Raw genomic sequence first — 18,893 nt, forward strand, 5'->3', positions numbered from 1 at the left:
GTCGTGACGATTGAACGATACAAGTTTTCATCTTTTGCACGATTATAATTCATCGTAGTTTCTTATGTTAGCGTGAGACGTTTGAACGTTCGTGCGCGCGTTACGTTTTCTTTTTTCTTCCTTTTTTCTCGTTATGGTAAATTTACATCGGCGATAAACGATGTACAATATGGCTCTCGCACTCTCCGTAACTCTCTCTCTCTCACTCTCACACTCGCTCGCTCTTTCTCCTTACAATATATGTATATATAATCATTCCTTTTTCTCTCATTTCGCATCATCGGCAGCATTTTTTTCTCTTCTTTTCTATCACAATTTCTTTCTCACTCTTTTCTCAATCTCCTTCTCCTTTCTCTTTTTATCTTTCTCTCTGTCCCTTTCTCTCCCCCCTCTCTTTCTCTCTCTCTCTCTCTCTCTCTCTCTCTTTCTCTCTCTCTCTCTCTATTTATCTATTTTTTAGAGCAAGATACAACAAAGTTTTAGTGATGATCGAGGTAATTTATCGTTCGTAAAAGAAGAAAGAGCCAGAGAGAGAGAGAGAGAGAGAAAGAGAGAGAGAGAGAGAGAGAGAAAGAGAGAGGAAGAAAGAGAGAAAAAGAGAGAGAAAGGTGAAAAGGAGCTGAAGAAAGTTCAACTTCAATGCATCGAACATAAATCTAAAAAATCGTGCGCAAACGTCGTCGTCGTATTCACTTATGATAGAGGTAACATATCGCATCGTTCGTTTTCTCCTCTCCTCTTCCTCCTCTTCTCTCTTTTAGATAGGGCAGTGTTGTGGACGGTTACGGAATCAACGTCCGTAATCCCAAAAATGTTTCCTACAAGTATACATACTATTTAATAAGTAGATATTTCAACAACCGTCTTTAGAACTAAGTTTATAATGTATCGTATGATTTCAGTATAATGCATTCCTTTCTGTTTTCATCATTAATGTTATATTAGTATTATTATTATTATTATTATTATTATTATTAGTAGTAGTAGTAGTAGTAGTAGTAGTAGTAGTAGTAGTAATAGTAGTAGTGGTGGTAGTATTATTATATGAAAACCTTTTGAAAAAATCACTTTTTGCCGATCCTTAACCGATACGAGGCAACCCGGCCCCGCAATTTCCGTCGATGTCCCGACGGAACATCCGCAACGCGTCTTTTTCGCAACAGTCAACCCTCGACAAATTTCCTTGCGTCTTTTCAAGTGCAACTCCGTTTCGTACACAATTCGCGCTTGCTCGGCTAGTAGCACGTCGGCAAATCTCTCTTGCGGCTCGTATCCATGACCCACTAATACGCAGTGGTCATCGAAACGAGCCCCAACAAGTTTTTACGTTTTAGTAAATGCTATGTTAATAATACCATTAATAGGTATATAATCTATCTACCTATCTATCTATCTATCTATCTATCTATCTAACTAACTAACTACATATCTATCTGTCTATCTACCTATCTATCTATCTATTTATCTGTCTGTCTGTCCGTCTAGTAAAACAGCATCGTATTAAAGTCTATCCTCTTCCTCCTCCTCGTTATCCTCATTATTCTCTTCGGACTCTTCTTTGTATCCCGGATGCTCCGAGATGGCATAATAATTGCCATTGTAAATGACGCCCAATTCTCGGAGTACGTCACCCCTGATGATGGCCTTGATCGTCCAGTTGTAACACTCCTCGCTTTCGCTCTCGCGATCCAATCGTTCGACGTCCAATATCTTGGAGCTTAAACGTTCGAGAATGATGCCGATGTCCTTGATGCTGAGGTGATGCTTTTGATCTACGGTGAGCTGATCTATTAGCAATAAAAACTTCTCAGATGTGACGATCTCGTCCTCCATAATCGTGTTCTCGGTTTCTGACTCGGAGCTGTCGTGCTCTTGATGATGATTGTGATGATGATGATGAAGATGAAAGCCGCCGGTAGAGTTGCCGGGACCTAGACGGGGACTCGACTCCTCGTCGGCCGTATCGCGGAATCTGACGTGGCCCTTACCGAGTCCCGATCGCCTCGTGCCGTCGGAGAGGGAGGAGGGCGGTTGGGGCGACGGTGTCTGTGTCTGGGTCTGCTGCTGTTGCTGTTGATGCGGGTGATGGTGCTGCTGTTGGTACTGCTGATGTTGGCTATCCTGGATCGGCGAGGTCGCGACCGACTTGTGCACGGCGATCCTGCGACCTTCCTCGTGTAGGGCGCAACAATGAAAGTCGCATTCCCCGGTCGTTCCGTTGTCCGCACCGTTTACAGGACTACCGTTCCTTGCTACCGGCTGATGAATGTGATTTGAACACTCTGGCGTATGGATATGGATGGTCGTGCTTTCGAACGAGTTCGTTCCTTGCTTCACCAGACGACCTGGCATACCGTGTGCTTGCTGCTGCGCCTGCTGTTGCTGTTGCTGTTGCTGCTGTTGCTGCGCTTGCTACGAGATCAGAAAGAAAATTAGCCGAATCGTCGGACATGGAAATCCTTCTTATTATTCTTTTCTTATACTCTCAACATTTTTCTCTACCATATCATCATGATTTATCACAGTGATTTGGGGACTCGCGTATCTGCTGGGACCAAGCTCGCCCGCCAGATGCGTTGGCTTTCCCACATAATTCAATTTGTCAAGGCTAGTTTGAATCACCAACGAGGGCCGTTGACTCCCGCTCAGATCGGCTTTCTTTGTTGGCGAATACTTGGAGGACTGGGCATCCGTGCCCTTCGACTGCGATTGAACCTGCGACGACGACGACGAACGTTGGTCCCAGTGTAGGACCACTGTGACTCGTCCCTTATTGTCCATGATTTTCCACGATGGCGTCTCATCGTGCAGCTCCAGGGCGTGGATCGTTTCGCAAACTATTTTCGGTATCGCCGATATCGCTGAAAACGAGGGAATGCGTGTCATTTCGATGCTGAGCTCTTTCGATTATTATCATTTAAGGATTAGGTATATGAAGAAGGTTTAAGATGAACGCACGAGAGAGACGGAGAAACAGAGAGGCAGACAGAGAACATTTTTCTCTGGATTCAACGTACCTACTTGAACGAGAAAAGTAATCGTTATCTGATCGCTCTATTCCTTGAATCTAACAGTTTTGTTTTATCATACTTACGAATCGACATTGGCTTTCTATTCAAGAGTACTCGTACACGTTCCATTATTATTATTACCGGCTATTGTGACGTGAGTTATAAAGTGGCGACAATCGAGCATACGTAAAATAATACAGCATTCCAGTAAGAGCATTTTCACTTTGCGTCACTTTTAATGACCTGCATAATTTTACCCTTTTAATGATACGCTTCCTTAATATCGACATATTTGTGTCATTTAATTAGACGTCCCTATAAAGTATATGCTTCCTAAGTATAAACGGTTCTAATGATTCAACTGAGAAATGTCAACGCTATCGAGGAAATATGTCAAGCGGAATTAATTCAAAAATCTTTTGCACGAGTAGCATCGGCTCGCACAAAGTCAGACGTGCGAGATTAGGTCATATTATATTGCTTTAACATTTAACGTCGCGTTTCGCACGTGGACGCTCGTCAGACTTGGACGCGCGCGATATATAAAAGGTTTCACATATTTTTACTACTTTCAGATAAAGAATCGACCTCAGTCAGGATACAAAGAAGACAAATAATATTTTATTATAAGAGAACCGCCCACGCGCTTAGTCCTTTCACTTCATTTTCCACTGGGTGCCACTGGATATATATATACACACACATACATACGTGTGTGTATCTAGATGTACATCACACTTTCTCTCCTTCTCTCCTTCTCTCTCTCTCTCTCTCTCTCTCTCTCTCTCTCTCTCTCTCTCTCTCTCTCTCTCTCTCTCTCTCTCTCTCCATTAAAAGACAAAACTAATGAGCTTGTCCATATACATTTTTTGTTGTATGTTTTTTATTAAGCTCCATTAATGTACCGCCATCAACAAAAAACGGAAACGTTGCCTATCATTAGCTCGTTGTTTCATCTGTCTTCCCTTCTCTATATGATGTGATAGTAGACATGAAAAAAGCAAAAAAAAAACGTAGAGCATGAAAGAACTATGGATTTCCTTCGATCGCCTTTTAACGACTCGTTAACGCTCGAATGAAACGCATACGATCGAAGATGAGAACCTATTTCGAGCGTCGAGACGTCCGTCAAAGATCGTAAAATCGTCTTATTAAAGATAATATTAAAGATAATATCGAGAATACTATTGCAAGCTCTAACAAAATTTCCTCTTATGTATGTATGTACATACATGATACCTACAAGAGACATACATAAATACATATGCACGTATACGGTCGAAAGTAGTAATGTACCGGCTCGTATGATGTCGACGCCAGTTGGACACCACCGTTCACCATGCCGCAGTAAAAGAAGAATCGTATTATTGGCTAGTGTCTTGAAGTATTCACCGTCCTCCACTTGCGTCCCGTCCGATTCCAATACTAAAGAAACATTCTCGTTCTGCGGTACGCCCAGTTTTTCTTTACCTAAAATCACAGTAATGATTGGCTTAGTCAGAATCAGTAAGAAATGATTAAAAATTAAAAATAATATCTTTGAACATCGAATCGATATTCATGATTGATTGATAGATAATCATCGTAAAAGGTGAAACAATGTTATCGTTTTTTTCCTTTTTCTTTTCTTCTCTTTTCTTTTCTTTCTGTCTCTCTCTCTCTTTTTTTTTTTGGAGAGAGAATTCTTAGACGAAATGGATGTGTCAAGCTGTATCGTGAAAACTGTCGTATGATCTATTTTTTTCTTTTCTTTCTCCCGTACTTTTTTATTTCTTTCTTTTTTCCGATCACCTACCTTTCGAGAATCGACACGTTTATTTTATTTGTAAATATAATTTTATTGATTCTTCCACTCGTCATTATTTACTCAGCTGTTCTGTTTATTACTTTCTGTTTTCATCGTTCCGCCCCGTATAATTGATTTGAGTGAAATATTCTGCGTGATAAAAGTGATACCCTTTGATATATAATTCAACATACCAAATTTAATTTAAAAAGATAAGGATAGAAAAAGTTACATTCGTCCTGAGCAATGACACGTTCCTTTTGACGTAAATACTTCGATTATTCGAATGAATAGATGTACGATTCATTTCGATATGAACTTCATCGTTCCGACTTTTCAAAAATTTAATTTCACAGAAAAATTTAAATTCTTACCACGATGTATCAGTTCTTCGAAATTGCTTACGACCAGTCCCTTTCTTACATTACGCCAACTGTCCCATATCTTAAAAGGTCTCTTGCTCCGTAACTCCTGCGAAAAGATATTGCGATAATTTTGCCTTTAAAACGTGTCTCACATCGAAAGCTAAAAATACGACGAGGTTACGAGAACGAACGCTTTCTTTTCTTTCATTTCTCTCTCTCTCCCTCTCTCTTTTTTCTCTTCTTCTTCTATCCTTCTTTAGTTTTTAAAAAAGCAATCGTTCGTAGGCAATCTCGACGTGTATAAAACGAGAATTTTTTTGGTCCGCATAACGTACATACATACGTGGCATTAAAAAAAAATTAAAGGGCAGGTATGCGTAGTGGTAGGGTAGTAAGACTTTTAAACTGTCCGTAGATAATGCTTATCACCTCGATGTTAAGTGAAGTGTCTCTACCGGGTCAACGGGAAAGTAATCCACCCTGTATCCTTTATACGCAGTGACTAAGTAGAACAGATGATAAACGAAGTTTACCGTATATCCCAGGTGAGAAAAATAACTATCGAATCGTAACTCAAACCTGCATGAATCGTATATACGTGAAAGTGGAATAGCGATTAATGGTGGAGGATAATTCCTAACGAAAGGGAATGTTTTTCGATTTAGGCTCGATCTAGTTAAATTAATCTTAATTAGAACTTTAAATACGCGCCAGACATGCGTATAGTCATTCGTTCGAAGGTTTATAATAAAAATTCATTAATCTTCAAACTTAATAATAATAATAATAACAATAAAAAGGAGAAGAAGAAAATATGGAAAGACGTTCTTAGGATACTAATCTTTAGGTTAAAGATCTTAACTTTGGGTGTCAAGTTTAAACTTTAATCGATAGGTGTGTCCGGTGCAGCACACCTTACCGACTACCTACATACTCGTTCCCGGTGTCCTACTCTTGAATCGAAAAGCAAAATTGAAGAAAGGAAGAAAAAAAGAAAAGAAAAGAGAGAGAGAGAAAGAGAAAGAAAGAGAGGAAGAAAAAGAGAGAAACAGGAATTAACTCTAAATTGCTTTTAATTGCAACGTCTCATATATTATGAGCTCTACTGTAATTCTTCGCCCTCCGACGCTTTACTCGTTCCGTATCATTTAGCCTCTTGTGCAACAGCATGGCGATCTAATTGCAGTGCTGCTTTACCTTTTCTTATTAGAGTACCGAGTTTCTCGCGGAAAATTAAAGCGTTAAAAAATGAATAATTTCTCGCGTGGTGGATGCAGTTTTAATCGATAAAGGAATATCTTCTTTGCGTTAATATCAATTTTACGTCGGTGATGTTACAAAGGCTTAAAGACACGGACGAGTCTCGTCATCGTATGACGCTCTTCGATAATAAAAAAAGATGAATAGATCAAAACTAAAGAAGCAGAAGGATAAGAAGAAAAATAAATAAATAAATAAATAAAAATTGTACATCGAAATGGGACGTTACAGGACCAGAAAGGAATATCCTAAGTCCACATTGATTGGAGCTTATCGAAAGCATGACTCTAATTAGACAAATAAAAGAGGATGGATGGAAAATAAAGAGAAATAATCCACTTATTCATGATTATATCGAATATCTAGATCTGTTGAGAGAAAAGTTGAAAAAGGAAAAAATAATATTTGTATCCTCTTAAATATATCGTACACTTATCCACAGCATATGCATGCACACACACACACACACACACACAGGCGCGCGCATGTACATATTAGACATGTCGGAACAAACCTCTGGGTTCATTAGACTCGACGGTGGTGCTAATTATGAAGGGTACGTCGACGATTGGCTGCACTCGGAATCTTTGTACCCGATCGTTTTCTTTTCTTTTCTTTTCTTTTCTTTTTTTTCTTGTTCTTTTCCTTACCGAGGCTGTACGTAGAACTCGTAGAAAATACAACACGAACGATACGTATGCGCGTACGAAGAAGACATATAGCGATTTATACACACAGAAAATAGATAAAGGCACGGAAAAAGATGAAGCGCGCTAGCGCACGTACGCACGCACGCACGCACGCACGCGAGCACGCAAAATGATCTCTCCTCTTTCTCTTCTTTCCTTCTTTCTCTCTCTCTCTCTCTCTCTCTCTCTTTTTCTGTCTCTCTTATTTCTTTTTTCTCTGTGTCTCTCTCTCTCTCTCTCTCGTTCCCTTCTTTTCTTTTTCCTTTTTCCAGAAACCCGTGTGCACTCTCTACGTTATCGGCACGTTACACGAGTACGCGCTGCGCGAAATAAAGAAAGGGAGCGTTATATTTCAGCGTGACGAGTGCCATTAGAATAAGGCTAATCGAACGGGGAATATTATGTTTGGGTTGTCCCTAGTTTTCAACAGGGTGGCGCTAAGCGTGTAGGGCGCAGGCGCAGGCACAACTTATGGTCGAAAACACTGACCTGATTCAATCATTCTCGAGTGAAGGGTAAAAACCGTCTCGGAGAAGGTTCGAAGGGAAGAGAAAAGGCGTCGTATGAAAGGTGGGCGACGAGACGAGGAAGAAAAGGGTGAGGGAAGGGTAGACAAAGCAAAGAAAAAATAAAAGAGAGAGACAGAGAGAGACGAGAGAGAGAGAAAGAGAAAGAAACAGTCTAGGTGCCGGGTCTTCTAGGGTGAAAAATGTCTCTAACAAGTTAGTCACAATCGTCGCTATCGCTGCTCTTGGTCCTTGCTTCGACAAGTTCTTTTTCGCAGATCGAATGAGAAACGTTAAGAAAAGCGACCAACGGCGTTCGTTGCAATAAACGGGGAAGTCTTACGATTAGTAAACAACGGCAGACAAACGTAATCTTATTGGACAGCGATTCGAGGACACGCAAGAAAGGAGGACGCTTCGTTGTCGGTGGCGTATGAATCTAGAAAGCCAGAAAAATGCGATAACACGTTGTCCGCGACGGCGATTACAACGAAGATGATAATGATGCACGCGATCCTACCGAACGCACTCTTCTTTCACGGCGCTGTCGTACGACGACAGTGGATAAAGACGGTGACTGGTCGGACAGGGGGAAAAGGAACTCGCGTCTCTTATTTCTCGGATCGAGAACTAACGACTAACGAAAGAGATAAAGAGAATGAGAAAGAGAGCAAACGAAAGAGAAAGAAAGAGGATCGTGCCTTTTGACATTGCTCGCGTACTCGAGCGAAGCATGCGGGGTGGCGGTGGTGGTAGTGGTGGTAGAAGAGGATCGGCCACCACCGTTCTGCTGGTGTCACGAGGTCACGACGTCGAGGAACTAGGTCAGGCGAATTGTGTTTCGGACGTACACGATCAGAGAGAGATTCGAATCGGATACGAACGAACGCGAGATGCACGACCGACGAAACGACGCGATGATACCTACGAGACGCTTGCTTTTTTATCTTCTCCTCCCGAACGGGCTAAGGACCGTACGAACCGCGACGAAGTAGAAGGGGGTGGGGATATGATAAATATGTATACATGTGTGTGTATGTCTGTGTGCGTCCATGCGTCTGTTCGTGTATGTACGTATGTGTACGTGTGTATCTATCTATCTATGTATATATATATATACACACATATACACATACATACGTGTGTATATACATATATATACACGCACACATATATATGCATGTACGATAGGGGACCGATAGCGCAAAAGCAATGCGTCAATGAATATAAAGAAAAAGGGATGATTGCGTACCTCTCTTGCCATTACGTCATATCCCTGCAGGTAAGGGACCGTCCCAGCAAGCACACTTATTCAGAGAGAAAGGAGTAAAGGTGCACGTCGTCGCATTATCGTTGCGACGGGATGCTGCTCGTGCGGTGCTCGCTATCCGCCCAGCCTTGCGCGCTCTTTCTCTCTCTCTCTCTCTCTCTCTCTTTCTCTCTCTCTCTCTCTTGCTCTCTCTTCTCCACCTCCACCTCCTCCTCCTCCACCTCCTCCACCACCACCACCACCTCCACCCCTTTCGCTCACTCCAGGCTCGTTCTTCTCCTTTTGCCACACACCGAATCACCGTAGGATGCGACACCGTGCTCTCCTCTCCACCCCCTCACCCTTCCCCCTCCCTTATCGTTAACCCCCTCGACCACCCACCCTCTTTCTCTTTCTCTCTTTTGCTTTCTCGTTTTCTCTCTCTCTCTCTCTCTCTCTCTCTCTCTCTCTCTCTGTCTCCCTCTCCCTCTTTCTCTCTCTCTCTCTCTCTCCTTTCCGTTCGCGTTCCCCCCTATTAACGCGCCGGTCATACGCGAGCAACCACCGAGTGGCGGGTACAGCTCATTCTCGAGCAGCTCGCCATACGATTACTCGATCTAAGATTTCACTAGCGCATATGGGTGCAAATTGTAACAGTGGCTTCCTCCCAGCGGTTACTGCGGCGACTCCTAGTTTTAGATCGATTCTCTCACGGTGTACGTACGGACGTACCCTCGCCCTCACCACCCTCTCACCCTCGCCACCCTCTCACCCTCACCACCCTCTCTCGGACTCACCCGCAACAACCTCGCCCCACTCGCGCTCGCTCTTGCTCGACTACTCCGCCAGCTCTCTCTTCCGACTGCTTCCTCGTTCTCCGTCGTTCCCTTCCTCTCGCCCTTCCCTTACCTTCTCTTCCCCTCTCCCCCACACCCATATTCTTCCATCCCTTTTCATTCTCACCTACAACCGCTCCCTCTCTCGCTTTTCTCCTCTTTTCCTGCGTTACCCTGCGCAACCCTGCGTTATCCTACCTCTCTCGAGTCGGTAAGTATCGGAACTTTTTTTCTTCTTTTTTCTCCTTTATTTTTTCTTTTTTCTTTTTTTATTCTTATTAGCGATTTAAGCTATTCTTGGTTTTCTTTAATTTTCTTCTCCTTTCTTTCCCTATTGCTTCTCGCTTCTATAGAAAACTTATCAGCGAGTCGATACGTTTAACACGAAAAACATATATTCCAAAGTTATTTCGAAGGATCTGGATCAGTTCGAAGCATCCACGTGAATAAGCGTTCACTCGTTTGAACGAAAACTTTTTCCCGCTGAAAGAGAGCGCCATCTCTGGACGCAATTCTCAAACGTTTACGAACGAGCTTCTTTTGGTTGCCATCGACGTTGTGGCGTCGTTTAAATTGTTAATATTCAACTCCTGATCTTCTAGATTTCGCTAACGTAGACGAAAATGAAAGGCTAGCAGTACGGTCGATGATAAAGTGTTGCGGGAGAAAATCGGGCGAGAGATATTTTTTTTTTATTCTGTCGTGCCTCTCACGCTACGCGACGATCTTATATAGGGAGAGACATTAGAGCTAGAGACATGTCCCGATATATGCTTTTGAAGTGATCATACGACTTTTGTGAGAAATTTGTCGTCGGCTTAGCTGAAGATGATGTGCGCGACGAAGTTTTGAGCCTTGTCGTACGATATGCAGTCCATTTATTGGACCGGGAGGCTGTTGTCTCGGGCGATATGGAATAGCATATCAAATTATTCGGCATGCGCGGATCCCAACGTGAACAAGCGTCGAGAAGCATCTTTCGTATCGGCGGTGTGTGGCTTCCCTAAGGATTTTGCACGAGGCCGTATACGAAAAGGACAATTTGGAGATGACGCTTGGTTCAGTGCCAAATTCAAGGCTGTTGAAGTAATTGGTACGTTTTAACGAAGCGTCCCTCGTCAACATGAAAAAAAAAGTTGTCTCTATCGTTTAATCATTAAGATCTATTACGCTTTGATTTCGTAATAACTGATTGCAAGAGAATTTTCAAATTGGAATCTTCCATTCCGTTTTATATATTGAACGATTCATGACGAGATTCATTACTTTAATCCTTAACGGAAATAACAGAATTTTTCTATCAGATTGAACTTACGTACTACGTACATCACGTGCTCGTCAGGATTAAAATGGAGATAGCTAATCGTTTACTGTCTTATTCTCTTCTATTGTCTTTTTCTTTTATACTTCGACCTATAGAATTCCTATTGTTTTAGCCTGTGTTTCGTCATTCGACGTTATAAAATGATTTCGTGTTTAACGGATGTAAACGTTTTGAAAAAAAAAAAAAAAAAAAAAAAAAAAAAAAAAAAACTTTTTTTTCATTAATACGCTCATCGATTTTACTTTGACTTTTAAACGATAAACGTTGTTACTTTTGTTTAGATATGTTTTTTTTTTTCTTCTAATAGTAACATATAATTTACAGGTGTAGCCGATGGTGTGGGAGGGTGGCGACACTATGGAATAGATCCAGGCGAATTTTCCAGTTTTTTAATGAGAACGTGCGAAAGGCTAGTCTCGATAGGCAGGTTCATTCCTTCAGAACCAGCTGGTTTATTAGCACGTAGTTACTATGAACTGTTAGAAAATAAACAACCAATCTTAGGTAAGGTAGTATTCTATGAAGTCGTACTTAATATAAATAAAATAAAGGAAAAATATGGTAACCTGTAGAAATATATGATGTGTGGTGTATATTATCTATAGGTAGCAGCACTGCATGCGTAATAATTCTGAATAAGGAAACGAGCAGCATTTATGCAGCAAATATAGGAGATAGCGGTTTTGTAGTTGTGAGAAAAGGTGAAGTTGTTCACCGTTCTAACGAGCAGCAACACTACTTCAATACTCCATTTCAGTTATCTCTACCACCTCCAGGTCATTCTGGATTAGTACTTAGTGACAGGTATTGTAAAAATTATGGTACAAAGTTATAAATTTTGCGCTTTTAACTTTCTCTTTTGTTTTCTTTCTTTAATAGTCCAGAATCTGCAGATACTTCTAGTTTTGGAGTTGAGGATGGAGATGTAATACTTTTAGCAACCGACGGTGTATTTGACAATGTGCCTGACCAGTTGCTAGTTACCGAAATGCGTAAAATCGAAGGTGAGAGGGACCCTAGAAAGATACAGGGTGTTGCTAATTCGATAGCTTGGATGGCGCGTAGTTTAGCTTTTGATGGAGCATTTATGTCACCTTTTGCCCAAAGTGCAAGAGAAAATGGAATCGACGCGATAGGTATTTATTATTTTATATTTTCTATGTTAATATTAAGATTAATCAAACGTAGACACTGAAAGTATATTATAAATAATCTGTACATTCTGTACCTACGCGCGCATGTGAAAGAAATATTTATACATTATTATGTAAACATATATTTTACGCACAGTCTAAGGTGTGACTAAATTAGTTATTTTTCTTAGGTGGTAAACCTGACGATATCACGGTGCTTTTAGCAACGGTGGCAATCTGATATGAAAATGTGTATGATAGAACGTTAATCATTGTATTATAGTCCATATCATCGCATATATGTATCTAGTGATACATCATTATATTCCATTATGATGATCATCTATTATTTAAATTTAAATAAATGGTTTTATAAATCACCTCTCACATATTACAATATTAGTTTCTATCATCATAACAAATATTTGAGTGGAATTTGAGTTATAAAATTAAATTTGATATCTTATTAAATTATTTTTAAAATAGAAACAAAGTACATGAAACAGTTAAAAATTACAAAACTTATAAAAAAGATATGAAATAGGGATGTTTATCATAAGTAGTGTACAGTATAACCAACAGTAACATTAAACCAAAAGGTTTTTATTAAAACTTTAGTATACATATAAATATGTTTCCTAATATATATAGAATGAAAAGTGCTTCAAAGTAAAAGCCAACTAAACATATTCTTATATAATATCAAAAATGATAATTATAATGCTTTGGCTTTTCATTGATACAAATTTTACTATAACACAATAATGAGATCAGAATACGAATTTGTATATATATATATATATATGTGACAAATGCATTATTTCCTTTTACAATTTGAATACATCACAGTGTTATATAAGAATACATTAATATAATTTTATGGAAAATATAAAAAATGTAAAGACAGAATGAGCAATTATTTGGCAATAAGTAGCTTATAAAAAGCAAATTAGTAAATGTTCATTTGTAATTTATAATAAACAAAGTTCATAACTTTGTAGTATGCTTGTAAAAATCTGCTTTTATTATCTTGACGTACATAAAACTATTACTTTCGAATGAGCATCAGTAATGACTATTATGTTCTAAACAATGTTTGTTAGGAACAATTGTTAATAACATACTACAGATAAAATTGATAGTTCCTATTTTTATGTACACATTGTTATACATGTTTTGTATTTATTAATGAGTAGATGTACTTTATTGACAAAATCCATATTATTTATATCAGACTGATATTCATTATTGTGTAAATGCATATTCTGAAACAAGTATATGAGCAAAAACAGATTCTATTGTACTATGATTGCTTCACAATGTTTTCATATTCAATATCAGAAACTGTGCATCCCTATTTTCAATTACTGTGATTATTCATTTTATAGTATTAATTGTGCAATATCATTTCATAGTTTCTTTGAAACACTTTATTACAGAATGTTTACTGGTCAGAGGTGTTTACCTCTATGATGTATTCTATATATTTATCATATGCCGTGCAATTTATTTGCAACATGACATCAAATATATTGATGTAAAGTAGCATTTGTTTGTATGTAATATCTATTATACCTATGATACATTATAAGATACGTGAGTTAAAAAAGATATTAATATGACAAAACATTGTTAGTACAAATTTATATTTTTTACATCAGGGGTTTCAATTTTATTGTTCTTTTAGAAAGTTCATTCAATTATCACACAAATTAATGCTATCAAGGATTCGTGGAATTGAAAATTCTACTATATACAGTTTGACTCGTATTTTATTAAAAGTAACAATCATTGATAATATTACTACTTCATTTGGTAACGGTCGATTTTTATTGCAGTAAAATAATTATGAGCATATGGATAATGTATCTAGTCCAGAGCTATATTAACATTTAAGATAAGTATAAATAAACTTAAAATAATATGTAGTGTCTCTTCACTTTACATTTAATGTGATTTGTACTTTGGAAATATTATTTATGTTATGTTAGTGCTAGTATAAATAAATGCTTCCACCAAGATAGTATCGCTACAAATGATTTCAACATTCTTGATCTTTGCTTCTATAATACATATATTTTAATAAACAAGTGATCTTGTGTATAGAGACTATCACAATCATTTCATGAAAAAAATTGTAACCCCTGGTAGCAGATGGAAGTCTTTGTAATACAGTCAGTATATACGAGATATTTCGTATATCTAGATGTGTATGCTCAAATCACTTTATCTTTGTTAGTAATTGTAAAAATTGCAAAACAAAATTCAAATTTCACAAATGTATATAAATTCATAAATTTACTTGATATATCAATTAACAATGGATGGCTCGTGGAAATAGGGAGATGAAAAAATAATTATAACATAGCTCCTTGACCCCAATTAAAACCACCTGGTCGATCTTCAGGTGGTGGAGTGTAATCTGGATCTTCTGGATGTGCGTCAAACAATGTTTTTCTATATATATAAAGTAAAATATATATTATAATAATAAAAAATAATACTATAAAATAAAAATAAATTAGATACGTTATGCACCATAATCAAACTTGAATTTGTTTTATTTCTATTACATATACCCATATAACTTAAACTAAATTTCTTATAATATTTGTTACTAAATACTTACAATATTTGTGGAGTCTGAAGAATACGAAAACCTCCTCTTATTTGTGGAAAAACATCTTCAGCAAAATAGTACATATGTCCAACAGCCATCCCAACAAGATCTACCCATATAGCATTACCTAGCAGTATAGAAAATCCAAGAAGTATCCATGGCAAATATGGTGCCTGGATCGAAAAAATGAAAATTAATTTACCTTCAACGATTATGTTTTTCATGCTTAAATTATACTTATATATTCGAATATTACATACCTGAAAGAAAATACATACCTGAAAGTTTAGAACTCCAAAAAAATTCATTCTCACAAATGGATTACGTCGTGACCATATGTAGACTAACATGATTGTAAATGCATGTCCCAAAAACAATAAGTTGACAAAAAACGCAAATGTCTATTATCATATAAGAGCTATATCGCATGATCAAAAATTATGAGCATTTTATGATTTTTCGTTAAAAGGATACAATCATACAGATACCCCCAAAAATAAACATCATTACAAAGTCAGCTGTCCTTCTTCGAAAAGATCCTTCTTCTAACATTCGACAATATCGGTATGTAAAAATCATATTGAAGAAAAAATTGAAACCAATATTCCCAAAGAATAAAAATGTCGTTATCAGACGCCATAACTACAAAGTACAAATCTTTACTTGATATGTACTTAAAACTCGTATGTTAAATTTGATCTTCAGATACGGATATATTTACCTGATATTGTTTTATTATTAAAATGGGATTGAAGTACAGTTGAAACGGCGAAACTAAATCTAATTGCTGAAAGGGATAATAAAGTCCTATAACCTCATTATCCAATGTTTCAAATATAATACGATATAACACGTGTAAGAACTTTACAAACCACGGCAAGAGTTGTGATGACACAAGCTGTCGTATAAACTCGTGTTACCACAGGCATTTGCAGGTACTCCTGCCGAAAAGTTTGATAGGCCATTGGTGTGTCAAACTTTTTGTTTGATGATTATTACACCTTACGACCACTGTTTTGTCTCCCAACTTCGTCTCCCTTTTGTTCCTAGCCTTCTTTCTTCATTATATGGTATTCAACGATGGGTTATCTAAATTTGATCGCTGTCCACATTACGACGAATTTGTTACGTACAATTGTACACGTAATACGTGAACTTCGCTACGTTTCCGTTACAAAGAATTTCGATTTTGCTAAAATATCGATAATAACTGTAAGCTCATATTATATATCCACAAGTTCATCGATCAAGTTCATTGAGGGAAATTTTATGTTATGTCCATTCACCATTGTACATGTTGCATCGCACTCGTGGACCAATCAGCGAGTCGCATTATTTCTATTATCGTACCGATATCTGTTGTGATTGGCTATTATTGATCGTGAGAGGATGTCAATTTAAACGAGTATATATGAACTTAGAAAATATTCGCCTAAGTTGGTTATGCTTAATAATGACACTTTCTAACAAACATAGAAGATTCTCCTGATTTCATAATAGTTACATTTGTCGACTCAACATTGGCTAACACAACTATCGATTTCATAGTAAGCAAGACGGACTTCGAGAGAGAGTATGCGATTGATGGTTTTCTGTGAATGATTATGAACTTTTTAAAACAATTCTTTATTCGTGCATTCATGAAATAAATATTATACTCGTGCGTGGACCATTTTATATAACAAATGGTTTATTAATACTCTATTGTAAAACATTAACAAAAGTGTTTATAAGAACATGGTTTTAACGAAAGAATATCGAATATGTATGCCTCTTACCACAGAAGAGGTAAAGTATTTATCAGAAGCTATATTCTTTATTATTTTTAACTCGTTTCTTTACATAGTATCGAATTGGACAACTATATATGATAGCAAGACATAGCCATGAACAGTCAGATTCCGATGATGGTGTTGAAGTAGTAGAAAATGTTGAGTGTGAAGATCCTGAACATGGGAAGGGTCAATATACAGAAAAGAGAATTCACCTCTCAAGGTAAATAAAAAATATTCCTAAATATATTGATGACTTGTTTCAACTACATCTCAATCATTTTTTATCATCATTATTTTTTCATTGTATTTCAGTAAACTTCCTTATTGGATTCAATCTGTCATACCAAAAATATTTTATGTGACCGAAAAAGCTTGGAATTATTATCCATTTACCATGACAGGTAAATAAAATATATATGCAGACATATTTTTTTTTTAATATAACAATCAGATTGTTGTATAAAAGAATCACTCGCTAATGCATTTTTTTTCTTTTATATCTGTATGGATGACAACTATAGTATATACTGTAAGTATTAAGCATTTGAGATTATTCATAATTTGTTATTAATAAGTATATGTTTTGCAGTGTTCTTTCATACCTAAGTTTAATATATCTATAAAAACAAGATACGAGGATAACAATGGTTCGACAGAAAATGTATGTATCTAATTTTTGTATATTATATTCTATATAAATTTTCATAAGAATAAATATTAAATATTTGTGAAACAACAGTGTTTAGGTTTATCTCCAATAGAAATTATACATCGAGAAGTTGATTATATTGATATTGCTTATGATGAAATATCTGCAAAACATTATAAGGAAGAAGAGGTAATTCCTACAGATATAACGATATTACAATGCTTATGATACAGAGTGATTATCTTAATGTAATTTTATTATAGGATCCTAAGTTTTTCCAATCTAAACGAACAGGCAGAGGTCCATTAGTTGAAGGTTGGCGTGACACGGTACAACCAATTATGTGTTCTTATAAATTAGTTCATGCTTCCTTTGAAGTTTGGGGTATGCAAACTCGGGTAGAAGATTTCATACACAGGGTAATTTCTATTTGAAAAACTTATTTTCATTTAACTTATATATAATATTATTGTTTCGTACATAATTATGTATTAATATGTCTATATAGTGTATAAGAGATATTTTACTATTGGGTCATCGGCAAGCGTTTGCATGGATCGATGAATGGTACGATATGAACATCGAAGATGTTCGAAAATACGAACAGAAAATGCACGCAGAGACAAATGAAAAAATGAGATTAAAAAATCAAGCCAACGAAAATTCATCAAAACCAGTAACCCCATCATCATCAGTACCTTCATCTCCTAAATCACCAACACAGTCCAATCGATCGTGGTTTTCATGGTCATAATCGATATTAAAAAAATTAAATTTCTTCAGCCGTATACTAGCTGGTCCTGTAGCTACAGTACAAATTGTGCAAATAAATCTTAGCATTTTTATGTACATGTGTATATATATATATATATGCTTCAACAATATAATCAGATATCTTTATTGTTTTAATGTGTAATATCTATAAATTTTTGGAAGCATGTTTCTCTCAGCATTGATGTTAAAAGGACAAATATCTTTAATTTCTTGAATTCTATTTTAGATTTTGCACAAGTAATATAAATGTTGTTGACGACATTAAAAATTATTTAAAATATGTTACGCTTTTCGTAATTAGTTATGAAAAGAAAAAGTATCACAGATATAATTTTCAGACTTTATGTTATTCATCAAATTTGTTTTTTTTTTTTTAAACAAATGTAGAATAATATGTGTTCATTGGCTGGCTACTTAAACATAAAGACTTTTTGTTGTTATCACAAATAATTGTTGCATCGTCATTTCCTATATCGTAATAGAGAGATTATTGTCTAATTACTATATATCGAAATTGCACAGTAAAGATAGCATAATAAGTGTGAAACGTTGAGTATTTTTAATCTACACTTGAACCTGTTTCTATAAAAGGAAAAAAATCACCGATCATTATTGCATTTTGTTGGGACCAAGTATTTTAAAGTGATTTTGAGTTTTTAAACTCGATGTTCTGAATATGACAAAAATGTGATTATAAACTATGAAAGAATTTCACTAATAAGTATTCTATATAAATTGAAAAATAGTTATTATTACATTACACAAATTTGAAAACAAACGTCTTTTCACTTCTATCCTCTCTCTCTTCATATTTTACCATCACATTAAATATAAATTGAAATATTCAAAAAAAAAAAAAAAAAAAAAAGCTTGGTGTATTTTATGAATGTATAATATATGAGTGTTCCATAATATA

At 36.7% G+C, this 18,893-nt stretch overlaps 4 protein-coding genes across 6 annotated transcripts; 2 read left to right on the forward strand and 2 right to left on the reverse strand.

The window, feature by feature from the left end:
* Positions 1–528: 528 nt before the first annotated feature.
* LOC122632509 (basic-leucine zipper transcription factor A) lies at positions 529–9,096 on the reverse strand. 3 transcript variants are annotated; one of them, XR_006327880.1, is made up of 6 exons: positions 8,870–9,096; positions 5,172–5,268; positions 4,308–4,481; positions 2,503–2,861; positions 1,446–2,412; positions 529–818 (listed from the first exon to the last, which is right to left on the reverse strand). XR_006327880.1 is itself a non-coding variant. In XM_043819370.1 (5 exons), the coding sequence occupies exons 1-5, from the start codon at positions 8,879–8,881 to the stop codon at positions 1,501–1,503; spliced, it is 1,554 nt and encodes a 517-aa protein (XP_043675305.1). In that variant the 5' UTR covers positions 8,882–9,096; the 3' UTR covers positions 863–1,500. The 3 variants fall into 3 exon arrangements, 2 of the variants coding, with proteins under 2 accessions (XP_043675305.1, XP_043675306.1); XM_043819370.1 differs by lacking the exon at positions 529–818 and having other exon boundaries at positions 863–2,412; XM_043819371.1 differs by lacking the exons at positions 529–818; positions 8,870–9,096 and adding an exon at positions 6,937–7,721 and having other exon boundaries at positions 863–2,412.
* Positions 9,097–10,255: 1,159 nt separating this feature from the next.
* LOC122632512 (protein phosphatase PTC7 homolog) lies at positions 10,256–12,539 on the forward strand. Its single transcript, XM_043819376.1, has 5 exons — positions 10,256–10,795; positions 11,351–11,530; positions 11,632–11,830; positions 11,906–12,162; positions 12,351–12,539. Exons 1-5 carry the CDS (start codon positions 10,570–10,572, stop codon positions 12,398–12,400), a joined length of 912 nt encoding a protein of 303 aa, XP_043675311.1. The 5' UTR covers positions 10,256–10,569; the 3' UTR covers positions 12,401–12,539.
* Positions 12,540–13,913: 1,374 nt separating this feature from the next.
* LOC122632515 (derlin-2) lies at positions 13,914–16,048 on the reverse strand. The gene is made up of 6 exons (XM_043819380.1): positions 15,652–16,048; positions 15,501–15,566; positions 15,254–15,421; positions 15,058–15,180; positions 14,789–14,952; positions 13,914–14,616 (listed from the first exon to the last, which is right to left on the reverse strand). Exons 1-6 carry the CDS (start codon positions 15,742–15,744, stop codon positions 14,517–14,519), a joined length of 714 nt encoding a protein of 237 aa, XP_043675315.1. The 5' UTR covers positions 15,745–16,048; the 3' UTR covers positions 13,914–14,516.
* Positions 16,049–16,282: 234 nt separating this feature from the next.
* Positions 16,283–18,822, forward strand: LOC122632513 (cytoplasmic phosphatidylinositol transfer protein 1). The gene is made up of 8 exons (XM_043819378.1): positions 16,283–16,567; positions 16,626–16,774; positions 16,867–16,955; positions 17,076–17,083; positions 17,144–17,215; positions 17,294–17,392; positions 17,467–17,622; positions 17,712–18,822. Exons 1-8 carry the CDS (start codon positions 16,517–16,519, stop codon positions 17,955–17,957), a joined length of 870 nt encoding a protein of 289 aa, XP_043675313.1. The 5' UTR covers positions 16,283–16,516; the 3' UTR covers positions 17,958–18,822.
* The last annotated feature ends 71 nt before the right edge of the window (positions 18,823–18,893 follow it).

The sequence above is a fragment of the Vespula pensylvanica genome, chromosome 10 (genome assembly GCF_014466175.1).
Source record: "Vespula pensylvanica isolate Volc-1 chromosome 10, ASM1446617v1, whole genome shotgun sequence".
NCBI classification, from domain to species: domain Eukaryota; kingdom Metazoa; phylum Arthropoda; class Insecta; order Hymenoptera; family Vespidae; genus Vespula; species Vespula pensylvanica.